The 19220-nt window shown below is 51.5% G+C and overlaps 2 protein-coding genes and 1 non-coding gene across 4 annotated transcripts; all 3 read right to left on the bottom strand.

The window, feature by feature from the left end:
• Window positions 1-1401: 1401 nt before the first annotated feature.
• On the bottom strand, window positions 1402-7106 carry LOC100903877 (ras-like GTP-binding protein Rho1). 2 transcript variants are annotated; one of them, XM_003740576.2, is made up of 4 exons: window positions 6513-7106; window positions 5096-5326; window positions 2450-2602; window positions 1402-1834 (listed from the first exon to the last, which is right to left on the bottom strand). In XM_003740576.2, exons 1-4 carry the CDS (start codon window positions 6666-6668, stop codon window positions 1796-1798), a joined length of 579 nt encoding a protein of 192 aa, XP_003740624.1. In that variant the 5' UTR covers window positions 6669-7106; the 3' UTR covers window positions 1402-1795. The 2 variants fall into 2 exon arrangements, with proteins under 2 accessions (XP_003740624.1, XP_018493965.1); XM_018638449.1 differs by lacking the exon at window positions 1402-1834 and having other exon boundaries at window positions 2131-2602.
• Window positions 7107-10283: 3177 nt separating this feature from the next.
• Window positions 10284-14252, bottom strand: LOC100904311 (uncharacterized). Its single transcript, XR_003777084.1, has 6 exons — window positions 14192-14252; window positions 12773-14024; window positions 12295-12470; window positions 12003-12215; window positions 10543-11841; window positions 10284-10418 (listed from the first exon to the last, which is right to left on the bottom strand). It is a non-coding gene; the product is annotated as an uncharacterized LOC100904311 (transcript).
• Window positions 14253-15358: 1106 nt separating this feature from the next.
• On the bottom strand, window positions 15359-16879 carry LOC100903645 (serine-threonine kinase receptor-associated protein-like). The gene is made up of 3 exons (XM_003740575.2): window positions 16623-16879; window positions 16092-16300; window positions 15359-15997 (listed from the first exon to the last, which is right to left on the bottom strand). The coding sequence occupies exons 1-3, from the start codon at window positions 16786-16788 to the stop codon at window positions 15401-15403; spliced, it is 972 nt and encodes a 323-aa protein (XP_003740623.1). The 5' UTR covers window positions 16789-16879; the 3' UTR covers window positions 15359-15400.
• Window positions 16880-19220: the final 2341 nt, after the last annotated feature.

Here is a 19220-nt window from a genome sequence, read left to right as displayed (position 1 = left end):
ATTGACATAACCGAAAGATCTCTTCTCATCAATCTACCCGTTCGCCGACAGGATAGGTATATCCGAAAGGTTCCCTCACAGATTTGAACCTGAATCATAGCCCATCAACAAATTACATCCGGCGCAAGGGTCACGGTGCGGGGAGTCAGACGGGCGCGAACGCCGATTGGGCGCCATCCCGATTGGGTGCAAGGCCATTCGAGCCCAGGGCCGCTACAGCGAAATGCTGTAGCGCGTAGAATCATGAGTAGCTCCCCTGTAGAAGAAGCTCCTCTCCAATTGACGCCCATCCCCAGTAGAAACCCCTCTGTGAAGGGGTTTGAAATAGTAGGAGCCCGGGCTTGTATTGGAATGATCACGGTAATCTATAATCTTAATTCTGAGAAGAAGGCGTCGAAGAACATCGGAGGAGGCTGACTAAGCGAGAGGCTTTGACGAGCTAATGTTATCGACCGAAGAAGTCGAGACTGCGGTTCCCAACTGATACCACGCAGCATCTCCAAGCATTGGCATCGGAATTACTAAGTCTCTCCCTTGCCTTCCGGGAGTCGAGACGAGGGACCAAGAGATCCGTTGTAAGGAGGTTTCACTTCATCTCGCATAGCCTCACGCTCGATTGATAATCACAATCTTACGCTCAGCGCATGGACACACCTGCATGAGACCTCGTTACTATGAAACCCGGTACATCGAGAGACCTCTATGAGGATTCACGTATATTCTCTGATATTGAGGCACCCGGGCTCCTACTTTCATGCCCATATTCTTTCTCGGGACTCTTATTCTCAAGTTATCTCATTTTCTATTGATTGAAGTAAAGTATATTCTCTGTTGACGAATGAGTACTCGATCATCTGATGAGTCGTACATCATTTGGATTCGACGGGAGCCGTAGACAGGAGGAGTCGTTCGAATATTTCTTCCTTTCTTCCAACTCCCAAGTGGTGAGTTTCGATATCTCCTTGATCCCCATACCCTATTCGCACTATTAAGATCGCGGAGGTTGTGATCTACGCATTGATTACATACTCGCTACACCTACGCAGCTTTCGCAGCGAATCCAACTCCGCGGAATGATACGAATCAAGTCTCGAGTGGATAACCGACTCAAATTTATTGGTCTACCAATCGGAAAACTCATCTCCTCATTCAAGGTGATACTGAGAGGAAGATCGAGATAGAGACAGAGGAGAAGACTCACACACATTCAGACAAGGAGGCGGACAGTCAGTCACTCAGCCAGACAGACTGAGACCGAATACCCTCAATAAAGACTGTCCTCCTCGGAAGCCTCCGGCTACGCAGAGCCTGTCCGAAGGGGGGATAATTACTCGGGTGAATGATCATATCAACGATATTGTCGAGAAAACGAATAACTGAAAAAATGACGGACAAGTCCTCTGCGATAATCTTTTCCTGCGAAGGCAGTTTTTATTTTGACGAGTGGCAAGTGATTCGGAAGAAAGATTCGACATCTCTCGCGAAGAGGAACTCAATGAGAGGAAGTGACAGGGGAATTTAGCTTGATTCGGAAAAAAAGAAGGAGCTGTCTGTTCGCGGAGCAGCAGACGGCACAGGGTTGGCGGCGGCGGCAACTTCGGTGAGGGAAGACGGGACCCAGCCGGTGATGCGGTCACCAATTTGCTTGTACGCGGCGCGGCGCCGGCGTATCAGCCTTCTTGCTCTCCATCCTCGGAGATTTCTCCGTCGAAAACTCACATCCATCCAACAGGATATTCTCGCATTACGGTGTTAGCTCGTCGGTTGATTAATTAAGAGTGGTTCGATAAAAAATTTACATGAGAACACAGCGCTTTTTCTTCTTGTGCTTTACCTGAAACAGAATCAGAAGAATGTTTCAATACTCTGAAAGTCCCTCACGATCGGTCCTTCGCGAGCCAAGACTGAAGAGAGAGGACTCGCTCAAGATCTGGCTCCGTCGGGTTCGAATACTGCTCTTCCTGGGCCGTTCTTGAGCAGAATCTCATCGCCTGGAGCAGTGTTTCCCCGGAGCCCAGAGGGAAGCAAAAGCCCAACCTCAAAGTCGAGCGAATTTCCCGCGAGGGCGCAGGATCTCGAGTGAGAAGTGATCCCCTTCGGAAGTTTTGTCACGAAGAAATTCCCGCTTCGGCGAATCACTACTCTCGGAAAGAATCATCGAATTCTCGAGGTTCCTACCATAGAATCGAAGCGGAGAACAACCCATACGTTTTGTCAAACAGCTAGTTCTCGAGATCCGAAGAAGGGATATCCATGGTGGGGGAATATGGGGGAATATGGCATAGAGGGCATGACGTATCGCATATTACGACCCAGGCAGAGACTGCATCTCCCGCCGTGTGAATTTGTCACATCGAATACGCAATAATCTCTTGATTGCTCGATGATTCTTTCGAAACCCTCCCGTGATCAGGCTGACTTGACTGAGATCTGACTTGTCTGAACTCACTTGAAGGGCGGCCCGCGTAGCGAGTTCGAAAACCTCCCGCACGCCTTCCTTGGTCCTGGCGGAACACTCTAGATATCCGAAAGCATTGATTTTCTCAGCCATAGATCGACCTTCTTCGCTCTTCACGGGCTCTTGCTTCATCTTGGCCAATTCCTGGAATCAAAACTCATTCAATGTATGTATGTAGAGAAAAGCAACACATCGGGATATGCGAGTAGAACATGGCAACGATTTTCCTTGTAACGGACTCATGCAGAATTCGCTGTAAGCTTTATTTTCCGGAATATAAGCCTCTGGAGTCTTAAGGAAAGGCTGCAATGATTCTTCAAGAGCGGCTCCGGCGATCTCTGGAGCCGGAAAGGATTTTCGTCATGCCCACGGTGGTGCTGGTCCCTCCTGGCTGTCGATGAGTCAGGTGTCCCGTGGGCCTCGCGGTGGAACTTTCTGAATGAGTCACGCAGCACTCACTAGCAGTGCCATCGTCTTCTACGACAGTCGCAGTGATTTCGTCGGTTGGATTCTGATTAGCAGTCGTAGTCCCGACTCCGCATTAGCGCTTTTGGAGGACTCCGCTGCTTAAGAGAATTCATGATCGCAGCGACATACAGAACGCGAGCAGACCGAGCGGCGCCCAAAGGATGAAATTTCCCGCGAAGCAGCGGCTCAGATCATGAGCAGATAAACTTCGCTCAATAGGACACAACTATTCTTCCACGGTCAGCTATGAACCATGAAAGCGGAAATCTCAAAGATACACTGTCCAAAGAAGTCCCAACCCTGAGGTCGTCTATGACGTCACCTTCACGCCGCGGCATCTATTCGTACACGGGTAGAAGAATGTTCCGATCCAACACTCGACCGGAAAATATGAGCAGCTGCATTGCCTTTCGTCTTGACCGCAGCTACCGTAGACCGGGAGATGACTAGTGCTTCCCCCTCGCAAAGCGAGCGTTTCTGCGAGCATGAGCGTCAGCCCTCCGTGAACCCATCCTCCAAAATGGGGGAATTCGATATGGCACGGCACATGATCGATCTCGGAGATTCGTCTGCGGGAATCGGTCAATACGTCTTCGGAGCCGACAAGCATGCCAAGGATGTCTCGCATCCGAGGTACGCGAGCTTCCATGCGTACCCCTGGCAATGAGAGGTCTGTGAAGGCCTCGGTTACGATGACGTTCCCTATATTGAAGTCCACGATGATGGTGCGCGGTAGCGTACAACCCCTATACGGCGCCCGGGGCAGTCAACGAGCGATTTTGAATTTGTGGACGCGATAAACCAAAATACCGCCCCCTGTCCGAAAATTTCTCAAGAGAAATTCCGAGAATTTTCACGGAAATAGCCTTTTTGTGAAAGTAGAACCCGGAAATATCGCCTCTGGAGCACGCTACTGATGGGACGGCCGCCGTGCATGAGCTCGCGGATGGAATGAGTGTCGTCGAGCGTATCCCAAGACCAAGCAGAGATGAGAGGATTGGAATTCACGATGGAAAGACTTTCGCAGTCCGATTACTCATTCCAGGGTCATTAGCCCGGAAGACTGTCTGACAGATTCTCGGGCGGAGGGAAGCTCCGTCTATCGATGAGAATTCTAGGAGAAATCAGGGGATGCTCTCACTGATGAATTATCAGCCACTCAGAGCAGTCAGCTAGGCTCTCAGGGCACAGCTCAGCTGAGGGCAACACTTTGGGGCAGTCCTCCCGACAGACCACAGGGTTTGGCTCGTAAGAGAGGCTTCGTCTGTCTGAGCGGCTGTCTCGTAGCCTATTCGGCTGTTCGCTAGCTCATAGTTTCCCCGACTTCTTAGCTGCTGCCTCCCCCAGCGAACCATGAGCTGGCTAGTGGGCAAACGGCTCTGAAAGGCGAATGGCAGCCGAGCGTACCTGGCAGCGAGCGAACGAAGCATCGTTGCGGAGATGGTCTGAGCCCAACAGTTCCCGGAATAGCTCGAGAACCAGCCTGCCAGCTCGCTGAAGAGCTGCTCGACTGCCGGCTGCCTTATAACGGGTAGGCAGCAGCGGGATACGGTCGCAGGATGGTGCATGGCATCCTGTTGCTATTTCAAGTCTTATGAACAACAAATCCTGGTTGCTGCCTTCTTCCACATTCTCTTCGCGTTGCTTCCTTCTCATCGCGAAATTCACACTCGGCAATGAGAACCGACTCTGAGCAGTCGCGCAAGCGAGCCGAGTCTCGATGTCGACCAGCCGCCAGCCGTAGGTCTACATTCGGAACACAAAAATGCGAAAGTTTAGCTAAGCTCACCCGACAAGGTGGCTATCGTGGGAGAATATCGCTCTCCTTCTGCATTCTGGAATTCGGCCTCTCTGGGAGCTCGAGGACAAGATCTATCGCGGTGCTCAAGCATATCCTGTCCCCCCCCTCCTGTCTCTGAATCCTAGTCTACAGCGGGGAGCTGTTGAATCTGATACTGTGTGTAGGCCAGCCTGTTCACAGACGAGCGGCACGATGGGGGACAACCCCGTTCGGGATCTAAATGGAAAACTCAGACGCTCATCCCTTGCTGCACTTCGTTTTGTTGGCGATGCGCGATTTTTCCCGAGCCCGAGTCCCTTCGCGAGGAATCCAGGAGACCAAGCACACATACGCATACATACTCAAAGGCTTAAAGTAGAGTCGCAAACCTTGATGGTCGTGGGATCATTTCGGAGATCCTTTTTGTTAGCGACCAGTACGATTGGCACGCTTGGACAGAAGTGTTTGACTTCGGGATGCCATTTTTCGAGGATGTTTTCCAACGAGTCCGGCGAATCAATCGAGAAACACATCAGTATAACATCTGTATCCGGGTAGGACAAAGGACGAAGACGGTCATAGTCCTCCTGTCCCGCTGTATCCCACAAGGCGAGCTCGACCTGAAATTGAAATCTTTGATGAGACATCACGTATTTGGTGACTGGACCCAACGCACCGTGGGTCCAGTCACAGGGTTTTGCGTCGAAATTTTCGTATTTTCCTCTCTAGGAGTTCGATCCCCGACCGACTGTTCAGAGCCGCCTGGGCGAGCGGGCATGTGTATGATTGCAGAACTCAGCCAATGAAAAGCGCCCCGAAGATACAGCTATACAAGGTTCGTCGTGGACCGACCTGTACTGTAATTATTGCGGTCGATTGTTAGCTCTGCTCGAGAGCGGAGAATATATCCCCTAGGGATAAGGTATCATCGGCATTTCCCGTCTCAGTGGATCTCAAGAGTTGAAAAAAGCAACGGATCCGGATAACGCAAAAAATATCGATGCCTGCTTGCGGTCGAATTCTCAGCCACAGGGAAGCTTACTAAGCTCCAGCACGAACCTCTATAGAGCTCGAATTGCAAGAGCGTGAGTCAATTTCCGAATAGAACTCTCCACGGCATCCCGTAAAGATGTTCGCACGCAGCTCACGGCCGGCATCAAGAGCCCACCGCAGGTATCGCTTCGCTATGCCGTCCACTGTGACTAAAGCGGACCGATGAGACTCCCATCCTCTGCATCGAGAAGCGATTGCCCCCTTGCAACCAGAGTTCATTGTACACTTAATCCCGCTGAGGACTGTGATTGATGGAAGAACCGAGATAATCGAAAGACGGAGAGTTCTCGGGCCCCTCTGACTAAGCGTATCTCCTTTTACGCCGCTACGCCCATTGGGCGTGGAACGAGAATTAACTACCTCTTCGGTTTCGGACACGGGAATCGGAGTTCGATTCGGGTTGCGGCGTCGAGGTCCGCGAGGAGGTGGTCGACGACGACGCACTCTTCGATCGCGAATCCGACATTCGTACACGCCGAGAACAAATAGAAATACTCAAAAGTAAGCCTAACAGAGGCCTCAACGACGAGAGAGGCAGCGAGTGAACAGCCGATAGTGGAATCGAACAATGAGATCTTTCGACAACAATGGGAAGATATTTTTCCGAGCGAGCCGACCCGATCACCCGAAAGGTGGGCTTTAGCCGTCGTTTGCGAGCATAACAGCCCGTTGAGGAATGGAGACGGCTCCTGACAGTGGTCCGACGCAAGCGACTGAAATAACCTCTAGTTGAGAAGCAGACAAGGGACGAACCTGTTTACCGTCGACTTCTATGTCGGCAACGTAGTTTTCGAAAACTGTGGGCACGTACACCTCAGGGAACTGATCTTTGCTAAACACGATAAGCAAGCATGTCTTCCCGCAAGCTCCATCGCCGACAATCACGAGTTTCTTACGGATGGCTGCCATGTCGCCAGCGAGCCACCACCGGTGTGCTCTTACAGTTTGCGGACGACAACGGCGGCGGCAGCAGTGGTGGCGGCAACAACGACGAGTTCACTCGAATGATCAACGACGACGATCCTTGCTCTATCTGGTTTTCACTCGTCAACTCCTGCTGCAGCTGACGTCGCAGCGTCCTCGAGCGACAGCCGCAACAACGGTGGCAGCAACAATGTCGGCGACGGTGGCGGCAGCGACAGCGGAAGCACTTAACACGTCAGCCGGGGAGTCGCTGCTGCGCGTGAATGAGCCTCACTAGATCGAGTGATGCACCACGTACCCCTCGGCAGTGCTGGGAGCCGGATAGCAGGCAGGGGCAACTGACGAGGAATAGCTCTACGACTCTACAACAAACAACCGACGACGATGGGGCGGTTACTCATAAGCCGACGCCGAACGTTCGGTACCACTCCGCTAAAAGCACCACAAACGCACCACACTTTCCTCCACCGCGCAATTTCTGTATCATCATTGCCAACCCGCGAGCCGCGAGCCCGACTCGAAGCGCTCAGACTTGAGCTTTTGAAAGTGCCCCCGACTGACTTCGAAGCGCAGCTCATCCGCGATCCTTTCAAATAGGCCGGAAGATTGGAGCTTTTGAGCTTGAGAGCCGAGATGTGCTCGACGCATTCATATGCGAGATCCATGGTGGAGCCTATCGGTGAGGATATCTGGAGCTTCGATAAAACCGGACGTTCCGATATCACAGGCACCCTTTAGACTACTTTGGGCAGATGAGACTTTATTGTTTTCCACAGTGACACGAAAAAAATCTGACTCACGGACCACGATAAAACATGCGCTTCAGCCTGTGGAATTAGAAATTACTATTCCAACCCGTGCAACTGGAATCGGAAAGTCTGTCTTCATCGAAGCTCTAATGATGGAGCTAAATCCAATATGAGACTGATGAAAGATATCACAGAGAATTCGTTACCGGAATTGGAAGCGATTGAGCTCCCCGAATGTTCCTAAGAGAGCTCTCTCGAGTCGTCGCGATGCTCTCTTGAGATACTCACTCAAGACGCGTCCAGAATCGTTTCTCAGTCAGTTAAGAGCCGGTACGATAATGGAGCTCTCCCCGAAAGTGCTCGGGGACGGGGGAAGCTGGCTTTCAGGAATGCATGTTTTCCCCGAAAACCCGAAATGCGCCGCTGACATGGTGGTTTACGCCGATGACAGCGGTCTCCGCGGGGAACAGGTCGTCTTCTTCAATCGTCTTTAGTCTTCATGTCATTTGCTCGATCTTCTCCTCGGCGTGTCCCGTCAGCCCGAATATATAATAATTTATTAGAAAAAAGAAACACTCATTCGAATATTCGGGGAAAATCGCCGCTTCGCCACGGTTCCCAACTCATCAGGTTCGCGCAAACCTTGATATCTGACATGTGGTGGTGGGAGAATCGCACGTCGCGAATTTCTCTCCAGTCGAAAAGTAGACCCCACCGAGTTTGAGCAGAGGGGTGGCGGTTTCCCCGACCCCGTGAGTCATCCGTGAGGCTACGGCGCTGAAAAAATTCTTGCAGATCGTCAGCGATGTGTGGTACCTTTCCGATCTAGTCTCGTCACGGAAGGAAGGGGGCAGAAGCTCGAAGATAACAAGGAGCCGAGCCTTCATATTTTTATGAAATCAAACAGGTTCAAGGACATCGTCTTCCCCAAGCGGGAGGGGGATATCCAGGAAAGAAAGTCGACGAGGGATTACGATTCGACGAGAAATATCTCGTCGAATCGTGACTTCCCGACGACGGACCACAGGAAACATGCAGTTTTTTGTTCGGGGTCACAGGGGCGGGGCCGTCCTCGGGATGCGGGTGGGACAGTACGTGGAACATACGTTCCCGAGGCACGGACGACGGAGATCGACAATTGATCGTCCCAGGATGCGGAGCGCGGAGTCAAGTCCGATTGAGGGCAGACTCGAGAGCATATTAATCATGGTAATGATGACGATGCTCCCTGCTGATTGGAAGAAGCAAAACATGCGAGCTCTCGGAATTTTCGCGTTTTCCCCAGATCAACGCGAGCGCAATAGCGATAAATGATAGACAGATCACCTCAGTGCGTCCGATTAAGAAGCCCTCCTCGGATAAAACGGACTCCCGATATGGCGGACCGTTTCGGCCAGTCCCCTTAAGTCTTGAGTCTTTAAACCGCTATAACTGGGTATCCCCGCTAATTTTGCGGATGGAATACCGTATGCACATATCCCGTCTCCATCGTACATTAGCAAGGATTCTCCGACCAACTTCAAGGCTCAACACCACAGTCTTGACCAATCTCCATCATCCACAACCTTGCCAATCCGATTTCTTCCCCCATCGGGGTTCGCCATTGCCTCAGCCGAACAGACGGTGACGACACGATGCGTCGTTCCCTTGTTTTCAGTTTCGAAGACGTCGGCTCCCTGCTCAGTCTCGGAATCAGCACTCGCTTGAATCCTCCCCAAGGGACAGGGAGGATTCAAGTCATATGGTGTCGAAAAAGCATCTTGTCATCATCGATTTGGATATGTCTGTCTTAATCCGGATTAAGATGATTAACATGAGTTTCCCGTTGAGGTTCCTTCCATCCAGCTCATCCAAACGAACCAAACGACAGACAAACGAACCGATTCGAATCATTCTTCTCTGCAACGTATCTTTTTCGAAGAATTCGATTCGGAGCATGGAAGTCTAATGCTTGTCGTAGGTCGAGTCTTCACTTAAATATTCTTCACTATTCTGCGTGCATCTAAACTGACCAGAATGAAGGCGCCAAGCGATAACGCGGAACAAGTTTATTACTGAATCCAGATGATAATTATCGACAAAATTTACATCTCTCTGATCGCCTTCATTTTCAGTCCAATACGCCCATTCTTCACCAAGTGAGTGAACGAGATCGATTGAATGCCGCCCGTTCTTGCGGAACTGAGTCGTCAAATACTGGAAGTCCAGCATCACCGGAGAGAGGAGAACGCTAGAGAGCTCGTCATTTGGGCTCGGAGGAGTCTTCGCTGCAGACGCGCATAATTAAGTGTATCACAGCTGAACTTGGCAATATTTTCTTGAGCAAAAGATCCACCGCTCAGGCGGGGGGAACATTCTCTGATCCCTCCAGACTCTTAACCACGCAGAGCAACCGAGCTCATAGAGGGGGGAATGGATCCGAGGAAGGTACCCCAAAGCCGGGGAACGGATCTGAGGAGGTTCTACACGAGCCCGGATCAGCGAGGCTCCAGAACCGAGAGGGATGGTGCTGGACGACATCATGAACAATGACGTCGACAATGTATAACAACGATGTTAGAGGTTGGGAAATTCCGCCTTTGTTAATCCAAGACCGTAGAAGGTATGAGCCCCCGACCCGAAAAAGTACACGAGGGCCCTTTGGGATGTGCTTCTGAAGAGCAATAGAGCGGATAGAGGAAACTTCAACTTGATGACTGCCCTTCCCGATCCCCATCGGGGCCGCTATTGCTGGCTTTCTCGGGAGAACAGGAGCCCGAATGACTTACCTGCCATAATTTCGATCCCCGAATCGCCGGCCTGAGTCCTGAGATAATGTCTAGTCCCGGTCTCGTTGTCTAGCCTCGATCGTATTTATCGACAATTCAAAAAGGTAGTCTGGAGCCCTATACCCCGTTTCCAATCCTTACCAGCCGCATGAGAAGATGCCGACAAAATCCCCAGCGCCGCCACGATTCGGAGATCTCGGTCCTAATCTTGACTCGCTCTGAAATTTCGGATTGTGGTTTCTCAAACGGGAGAAAAACTCCCAGAGGACTAGTCGAGGTTCGAGAGATCTGTAGGATTCTTATTGGAGAAGAATAGGAACGTGACACGAACGTCGCACCAACCTCTTACAAGACCTCTCCTTCCTCGAGATCGCTGATGTCGTCTCCTACGCAGGGCGATCGGGGCCGACTGACCGCCGTTTCTTTGTCGGAGCTGCGAGGCGTTTTCCGGCCTGCGATGAGCTCTTCATCGCTGGCCAGCTCCATATCGACGACTGCGAGATCATCACCCGATACTTCCTCCGCTTCGGAATCTGTCAGGAGCTCACCTTCTTCATGATCTCGCAATGGTATGAAATCCAAAGACTCCGCTTGTCGCCGGGGAACGTGCTTATCCCAAGGCTCCGGGAGCATTGTAGGGTCGCTGGCTTTGGGCATACGCCTGTGCTTTTGGATCGTTTCTCTGATTCTGTCACCGATTTGAAATTCCCAATGCGCGTAAACTGGGCCGAAAAAGTCCAGCCGCTCAGGTTCGGGCAAGGGTGAAACAGATTGATCCCGATGACACAAATAATCGAGGAGCCACTCATCGTCGTCGTTCAACCCGAGCCGCCTCGATGCTGCTGTGCCACCGTGACTGTCGAGCTCCCTCGAGGGAGTATTCATCCCGATCATAGATTCGTCCGATGAGTCTGCCGGCGACGTGTACGACGAAACCGAGTCAGCTGAATCCAACGATGCTTGAAGCCGCCCCGTTTTCCTGAGAGCTTCCCCATACGTCCGATACGCGGGGTCAAAGTCTCCGTCACTGTCCGTTTCGAAAACTTGCTCTTTCCGGGCTCGCTTCGCACAAAGAGTTTCGTCGCTGCTCTCGTCAGTCTCCACGGAATAATGATTCGAGGGTGCTCCGGGTACAACTCCTCGCCGTCGTCTGCTCCCGCTTCGGCCTAAAGATTGGTCGACGACGACTGTATTCGGTGTGCGATAAAGTGGGATGAATTCCCCCACCAGCCTTATCGGTCGAACTTTCCTCAGCCAGCGAGCTCTCCGGAGCGTTTGCCGCAGCGGGTTATTAACTCTGAGTACGTTCCGGAGATCGATCGGAGCAGAGCTTAAACCGGTGCTGTGGTCTGGCCAGACGGGACGCGTCCGCCTCTCGAGAAAGCGTTTGATGTTTTCGGAAGTTCGGGTGGGCATTTCCATCTGCACGTCAGCTACCTCGTCGTCAGAGCCCGACAAAGTCACGAACTCTGGCCAAGCTCCGTCCCTCTCCAATGCGTTTTTCTGCCTCACAATAAGCTTTCTTCGTTTCTTCTTCTTCGAAGCAATCTCTTTCGTTTTCTTCTTGTGATGGAGAGGGCAAACTCTTGGATCTTTGCTGCATCCGACGCTTGTGCATACCAATACGTGTTGCTTAGGGCACTGGAAGAGAAGATCGTCTTCGAAGATGGAGTGACCGCAAGCGGCTCGAACCAGAGGGTGGAGGGGAATCGGGAGCGAGCGTAAACATATTATGTTTCTGAGTCACCAGGCTTACTATACAAACATTGAAGCATTCACTTGTCCGGATCGTCGACGCTCACCTGTTGACCGAGTTCGCAGAAGCCACGCAGGAAATTCTCGCAGTGGGGTATGTCTTTACGGAAGTACGAGTGACGATACGGGCAGTCCGAAGCTTTACACAGCCCTCGTTGAAAATACGAACAGAGCGGCATTTTGTCTTTCTCGACTTCGTGACTGAAGGGGCACTTCTCCGCCTTGCACGTCCCTCGCAAAAATTTCGTGCAGATGGATACCTATAAACCAAATTGTATCGCCGTATTTCGATGCCGTTGTTTTGAGGCTCTATCGAAATCTATCACATGGGAGTCGTACCTTTTTGAGATCGTGTTGAAATTTACAATTGTCGCCTTTATGGCACTTGCCGAAACGAATAAAGAAGATGCAATCTTTTCTCTGCTCCAAGTTTGAGACAGATTTCGAGGACTCGCTGCATAGCCTTCCCGTTTTTTTTCTTGTTTAGTTTGTAAACACTTCGGTTGACAAGTTGGCTGGTGGCAGGACAAGTCGGAGGTGAGGTGATGGAGAGCTTTCGAGGCGACGTGCGCGTATTTCATGTTCGAATGTTTCAGAAAACTCGGAAGCCGGTAGAAATTCGGAAGCCGGTTATTCTTGCGCTCGATACACACGGATAAAATGTACCAATGAGTAATCATAGTCTTGGACTATCCGTGGATTCATAATTGTCATTCAAAACACTACTAGATAGGGAACCGAAACCGAGACAACGTCGGTCAGATGATTGTTCTTTCTGGGGCGAATGGCTTCAAGCATAGAGCTGACACATACATACCTTGCGACTCTGTTGATGACGGTCCCGGTGTTGTGGAAACGACTCTTCATTGAGTTCTTGGCCGCGGCAAGTTTAACTGTCAGTGACGTATTGATCCGTTTCAAAGCTTTGCCATCTTTGGAACTCTGAAAAGGAACTCCACGGAGCATCAAGAGTGTCTGTGTATGCTGCTTCTTCTTCGCCTTGAGTGCTACGCTTTTCTTGGCGATCTTGTTGTGCGAACTCGCTGCTTTCTTTGTCACTGAAACTCCTTTGAGGAGCTTGAAACGTGTGCGCTTCAGGACCCTCTTGAAACACGACTCGGACGACGAGATTCCATATTCGATTCGCGACATTCGTTTCTGTTCCGACTTCCTGGTCGGGCCTATACCATCCATTGAGGCAATTTTCTTCACTCCCGATGAATTTGCGGACTCCGGCAACCCTGACAGAGCTCTGTCGTCCACTACGGCTGCTTCCGAATTCTTCAATCCGGTCGATGACGTCGATATATTCGAGGGCATGATCGGTTGACTGACTTCCGAGGCGTTTCCTGGTGCCCGACGCTCGAAGTATGAGCCCTGGCTGAGTTTCAGACTCGAATCAATCGGGTGCGTCCTTGGTTTCGCTCGACTCGGGAGCCACGACGAGGGATTGATTTTGACTAGTTTCGTAGCACTTTGGAACACTACGGATTTTCGTTGATGATGGCCGTGGGGTATCGGAATTTTCTTGATCGGATGAAGTATGTTATGGAGAGCTGTTCGGTGGTTCCGAATCATATCGTCGTCATCCGAACTATCATCGCCTCCAATCGTCAGGAGCAAAGTCTCATGGTTCCTGATCCATGAGTTGCGGTCTTCGTTCGGAGAGTCTCGTGAGGCGACGAGAGAAGCATCCTTCGTGAGCATCGGGGAAGACGATTCCTCGGCTCCCTTGAAGTTCCCCGGATCGATAGCCGGCGACACAGCTGACTCCGATCGACCTCCATTCTGTGGTTGATCATTGCTGATGTCACTCGCACTTTCGACTCGATTCGCTTTGCTTTTCCTCCGTACGAACACCCTATTGTGGCTAGGCAGAGCTCGTACGCCAAATCGATTCGAGTTCGAAAGATTTTGCTGATTTGGAACTCCAGAAAATGGCGTCTGCTCGGTGCGATACAACGAGAATTGATTCCGAGGAAAAGAGGCGCCTTTTTTCACTGGAGTCACCGAAGCTTGAACTGGCGTCGCTCCATCCTTCGCTTTCGGCTTGGATGCGACCAAGAGATCTGTAACCGGAAATCCCTCGGTGAACAATCTCTCACACGGCAGTTCGAATGACTTATCGTTGAATCATCATCCCCCAAGTGATGCGTATTGGACCGGATCCCACGATAAACCTCTCTGGGATTGTCCGCCGTTCGGGGCTACGGAGTCCAACGATGGAAGAACTCACCTTCCAACTCTCTAGCTCGTTTCAATAGCTCTTGGCGATTCAAGTTGGCGACCGAGTTCATCTCCTCGTCGTCGACGGCACTCGGGGTGAGCTCCGAGTGGGAGATGGATAGATCGATCGATTTGGCGCTAAATTCTTCTTCCTCCTGAATATTCACGACTTGGAGTGCAACAGGAGCTCCAGCATTTATGCATGGCTATGCTTCCCGGGAGACAACAATACGATAAACCAACAGTAAGATCAGGTGAACATGAAGAGAATCGAAGGACCTGTGCTAAAAACAGATGGCGTCGGCAAGGATGACGTCACTATCAACAACAAAATCAAAATGCACGCGGAGTGTACGAATTTTTGGACGGGAAAGACGAAGAACTGTTTGCTGGAGCGGCAAGTAATCGGGCAAACGCTCGGTTCCGTCAGGTTCCCACACTATTCCCGGCTCCCCTGATCGATTTCTTGTAGCCCGATCGATATTCCGTCGTCCGCGGAAGCTCGTGGACTTCAAACAAAGCAACTGGTGTCCGGATCACCGTCGAGCCGCTCTCGATGCTGCAAGAAGCGCGAAAGCTTGAATGTCCATGTCATAGGGCTGATGATCCTCCGATCCGCCAGGCTGGGAACTGCAAGTGAAATCCCCCGACTCTATCCGATTATCTAGCTGTTCTCTTCTTCTTCGGGGCTCATACAACAAACATTCCAAACGCTTCATCAGAGAATTGCTGTTATTCAAATTATTAATTATTGATCATTTCCTCATTGCTCGTGAATCGTGAATCGTGAACCTACGAGCCGGAGCATGTGGCGCAATCGGACTTCGGCGACGGCTGAGCAAGCCTTGCGCTTTGCAGAGCATCCGGACCTGACGTCTGACGTTGTCCGAGGAGTTCGCCGATGAGGAATATGCGGCTCTGGGCGACCAAGATCCGGGAGCTGCTACCGCGGAATATCGGTGGGGGACCGCATCAGAGTCTCCTCATCGAGAATTCCGTTGCTCTCTGTGCGCTCGAGCGGCTCTGGTGCCACGCTCTAGGAAAAAACTTCTCGCAGAGATCTCCCGACAAGCTTCACCAACGAAAGTCACGTCCTTCGAAAAGACGAGGACAGAATGAACACTTTCACCATAGAGTGACAACGATGCTACCCGCGAAAGTTTACTTCAGAGAAACATCCGTTTACATTATCCAGGAATTATGAGTGTTCCGTGCTGATTCAACTCTCCGCCTTCGCAGCATCGGATCCATTGGCGTCAACGTATTTCCACAGCCCGTAAGTTTTTCCAACGATCGTTTGCCAGAGTCTCACCGTGCCGTCTTCACTGCCCGAGGCGTAAAGCTCCCCATCGGACGAGAAGGCACAACAATGGACAGGACCGAAATGCCCCTTGAAGGATTCGATTTCTTCACCAGTTTCATAGTTCATTTTATACATTTTGAAATCGTCCCCGCCGCAAACGAAAAACTCCCCAGCTGAGTGCAATGAGGCGGCGTACATTTTACACGGCAATTCGAATTCTCTCATCATCTGGTAATTAACAGTTGACCAGAATGTCACTTTCCTATCCATGGTGATCACGAATTGCTCGCCGTTGGCGGATATCTCTAATGATTGTGGAATTCCCGGCAGTTGTTGCGTGTGAATGCACTCCCCAGATATGAAATCCCACACTCGAATCGACCGGTCATCTCCGACAGACAACAATCGCTTGCCATCGCCAAGAAGTCTCACATATTTAACAGCTCCGTGATGACCATCGAATGTGAACGCTTCCTTGTCGTCTCCCGCCGACAAGTCGAAGCGTCGGATTATCTGGAAACAAGACTGAGATCAGCACCGTTCTCATTGGGTGAGCTCCATCGGGAATACAACTAGATTCGGGTTTTTCGAATTTTCCGGGTCCTACTTTGTCAGCACTGCCCGTCGTCAATTGAGAACCATCCGGGGACAGTTCGACCGCGCGAACAATGTGCTTGTGCGGCAGGGAAAGTTTCTCGTTCCCGGTTGAGAGATCCCAAATCTTTGCTGAGAAGTCCGCAGATCCTGTGGCGGCTAGAGTCGCGCTTGGGTCCATGTGGACGCTCCACACGGCGCCTTTGTGACCTTCGAAAGTGCCTGCCGGAGTCATAAGCTCTGATTTAGAAATATCCAATCGCTGAGGTCGACGATTCCCTGGACCCATCGAAAGCGCACGAGCACCTCCGTTTCGGAGAATCTGATCACCAAATCAGAGCCGGAACCGCCGATATTCAAAGATGACACGGCTCAGAGGAGTCCAGAGAAATCGCCCGGTTAAGCGACTTCATTGAAACCAGATTCGATTAGTCCGACAACGAGAGCGCCACGAACGACACATCCAATGACTCCAGATATGAGGTGGTGCTTGTATGAGCGGGTTCACCGAGGGGGAGCAGCGGTAGGGTTTCAAAGAACTTACCAATCCAATCGCCTGTGACTCCGTCCCGAAGCATGGGCTTGCCATCTTTGCAGGCTGAGATGAGCAGGCATTTACCGCTCTGACTTCGAGCGAAACAAAGGTCGACGACAGGCCTCGTATGGCCGGAACAAGTGAGAACAACTTGACGTAAATTCGCCGAAGCCATGTTCTACGTGATTGACGGTCGGACCGAATTTATCTGTCCTGCAGCGAGCGAGTTCGTCGCCGCCGCACCGGTGTGTTATTCTCTGCTTTGTGGTCATTGGTCGTCTGCTCGAGTCCCTGCGATCGCGCGGCAACTTCCCGACAGACGGTTCGATAAATTTTCACGCGCACTGTCGCTCTCGCATCGCCTCCAATCTCGAGTGCTTGTGGATGCAGCCCGGAATCCGAAGCTACTAGATTCACTAGATAATAATTATAGGAGACGTTCCTCATCCAACGGGAGAAAAAGAGAGAACCTTCCATCGTCGTTCCCTGTGATACGGTAGTTCTGGTAGTCCTCACTGATCCCGCATTCCGCAACTGTCCTTTACCTACGCGGTACCATTTGGAGGGATGACACAGTCGTCACGACAATGGCACGACAATCGATTTGCGGCCTTCATACAGGGAAATCTATGTATCTATTCGTGACAAGTTCACATTCGTACATGTACGATATGTCAGTCTTCAGCCATGGAGTCTCAACAACAGCAGCCTATTGACCGAACAAATGTCAATATTAATGGATGCATTCCTCTTCGTCTCCCATGAGGCGACGCTTGGGGACGGTCGCGGGCGATCTCCCCCTGGACAGCGCTTGAACTGGGATCCGTGACGAAGAGCGGACGACTCACGACTCGTCGTTGGGTTCGCGACGGGCGTCTCGCGATCCAGAATCTCGGTCCCAGGATGGGAGATCGCGGATAGTCTTCCTCTTGATCTCTCAGCAAGACACCGCGATCCGCAATCTTGAGAGACAGGGGCGATCTTCTCCATGGGAAAAACATTGCGATCGGGAATCCTGAGGCTGGAATGCTGAGACGAGAGGCAGGAGATTCGTGACTTCTTTTGATCACTCCTTGTCATGCTTTTCCGTACCGAATGTCTTGGATCAGGCATCGTTCGATCCACCTAGATAACACCCACCCGGAAAACGACATCCTCAGTTAGTTGTTGCGCAGAGCATGACCTGCACCACGAGTCTCACTACGGGAGTTACTCAGGAGAGCGCGACGATGAGCAGCGAGCGGATCTCTCCCGGATCGTTCACCTGCTTGGCGGAGGGAGAGAGCCTCAGGTCATTGTAATTCCTGACTCCGCCGGCGACGCATTCTTCCTGCAGCAGGCCGCGGAGATGGTGCAAAGTGGGCCTTACGAGCGATTTATCGAAGGCTGAGTCCTTATGTGACTGTTGAAGAGTACGACCGTACGCTGTGAGCCGTACTTTATCTGCTTTGTGATAATCGTCGTTCTCGAGAGGGAAGGAAGAAGGCAAGGTTGGAATGAGATGGAGGGTCGAGCTGATGGAACCATGCCTTGTGAGGCAGGTCGAAACGATGTTCCCATGCTATGTGCGGCAGGTTGAGATCAGAATGATGGACTATTGCCATTCGAGGCATGTTGGCATGGAGCAGCTGTGAGCTCGCATCACGAGTTGATGAGGCACGGCTCGATTATTCGGCAGCCTTTCCACGGTGCCGTTCGATTGGAGTTTTTGAGAAATGAGAAGTAAGTCTGGATGACTGGATAATGAGCTCTCCGAAGAGCCGTCGAGCCTTCGAGAAACCATGTCCGGAGAAGGAGGAGGGTGATCATATCGAGACGGATCTTCCGACTGAAGAGGGATAACAAGGGGCGAATCACGGAATACGAAGCAAAATCGGCCGGTTGAGGATGCGACCAGACGAGGGCAGTGGATTTCGATGGGTCATATTCGGGGTAGAGATGGTGCGGAACATGACGGGGAGAAACTCTAAGGCAAGAGCCGGCTTCATTCCGGGTAGAAGACAAAGTCTGTTCGTGCTGGAGGAGTCACTCAGCGGTCAGAAGTCCGAAGCGAGCTGGTAGAGTCTGGTGGTTTGAAACCCTTAATGAGTCCTTGAGAGATCTAGGCCTCAGCGAGTTCGGAGCGGAACGGGAGGGCAAGAGGTGCGCATAGTCACCACATGTATATTGTGACGGAGCTCCAGAGGAAGTGGACGGAACCCTGGGAAAGTAACAGCGCCGAGATCGAAAAAGGCGACGGACACATAGGCAGACCTAGGCAAACCATTAGCAGATGCACATGCGGAATCCATAACTTGTAAACTTGTATCTCAAGCGAGATGAGCTTGGCGACCTCGATTCCGACAATTGTTGCTCGGAGTTGGGGTCAGCGGCGAACCCCGGGTCGCTAGACTTCTGCCGCATGTGGATGAGTCTCGTAGAGACTGAACTCCGCGGATCGCGGACCTTCAGTGCCTATCTCTTGTTCGAGTTCGAGGCTTGATAAGACTAGCGGATGAGGAAAAAGAAAAAGACAAAAACCAGAAACACTGAAAAACCCAACCACGGGCCACGGGCAGCCACTCTATGAACCCATGCGTCTATCGCCGTTCTTCTCTATGTGGAGTC

This window comes from Galendromus occidentalis, unplaced genomic scaffold (assembly GCF_000255335.2).
Source record: "Galendromus occidentalis unplaced genomic scaffold, Mocc_1.1 scf7180000077029, whole genome shotgun sequence".
Classification (NCBI taxonomy): Eukaryota; Metazoa; Arthropoda; class Arachnida; order Mesostigmata; family Phytoseiidae; genus Galendromus; species Galendromus occidentalis.
Note: the sequence above shows the minus strand (reverse complement) of the source record. Positions and strands in the feature narration are given on the sequence as shown.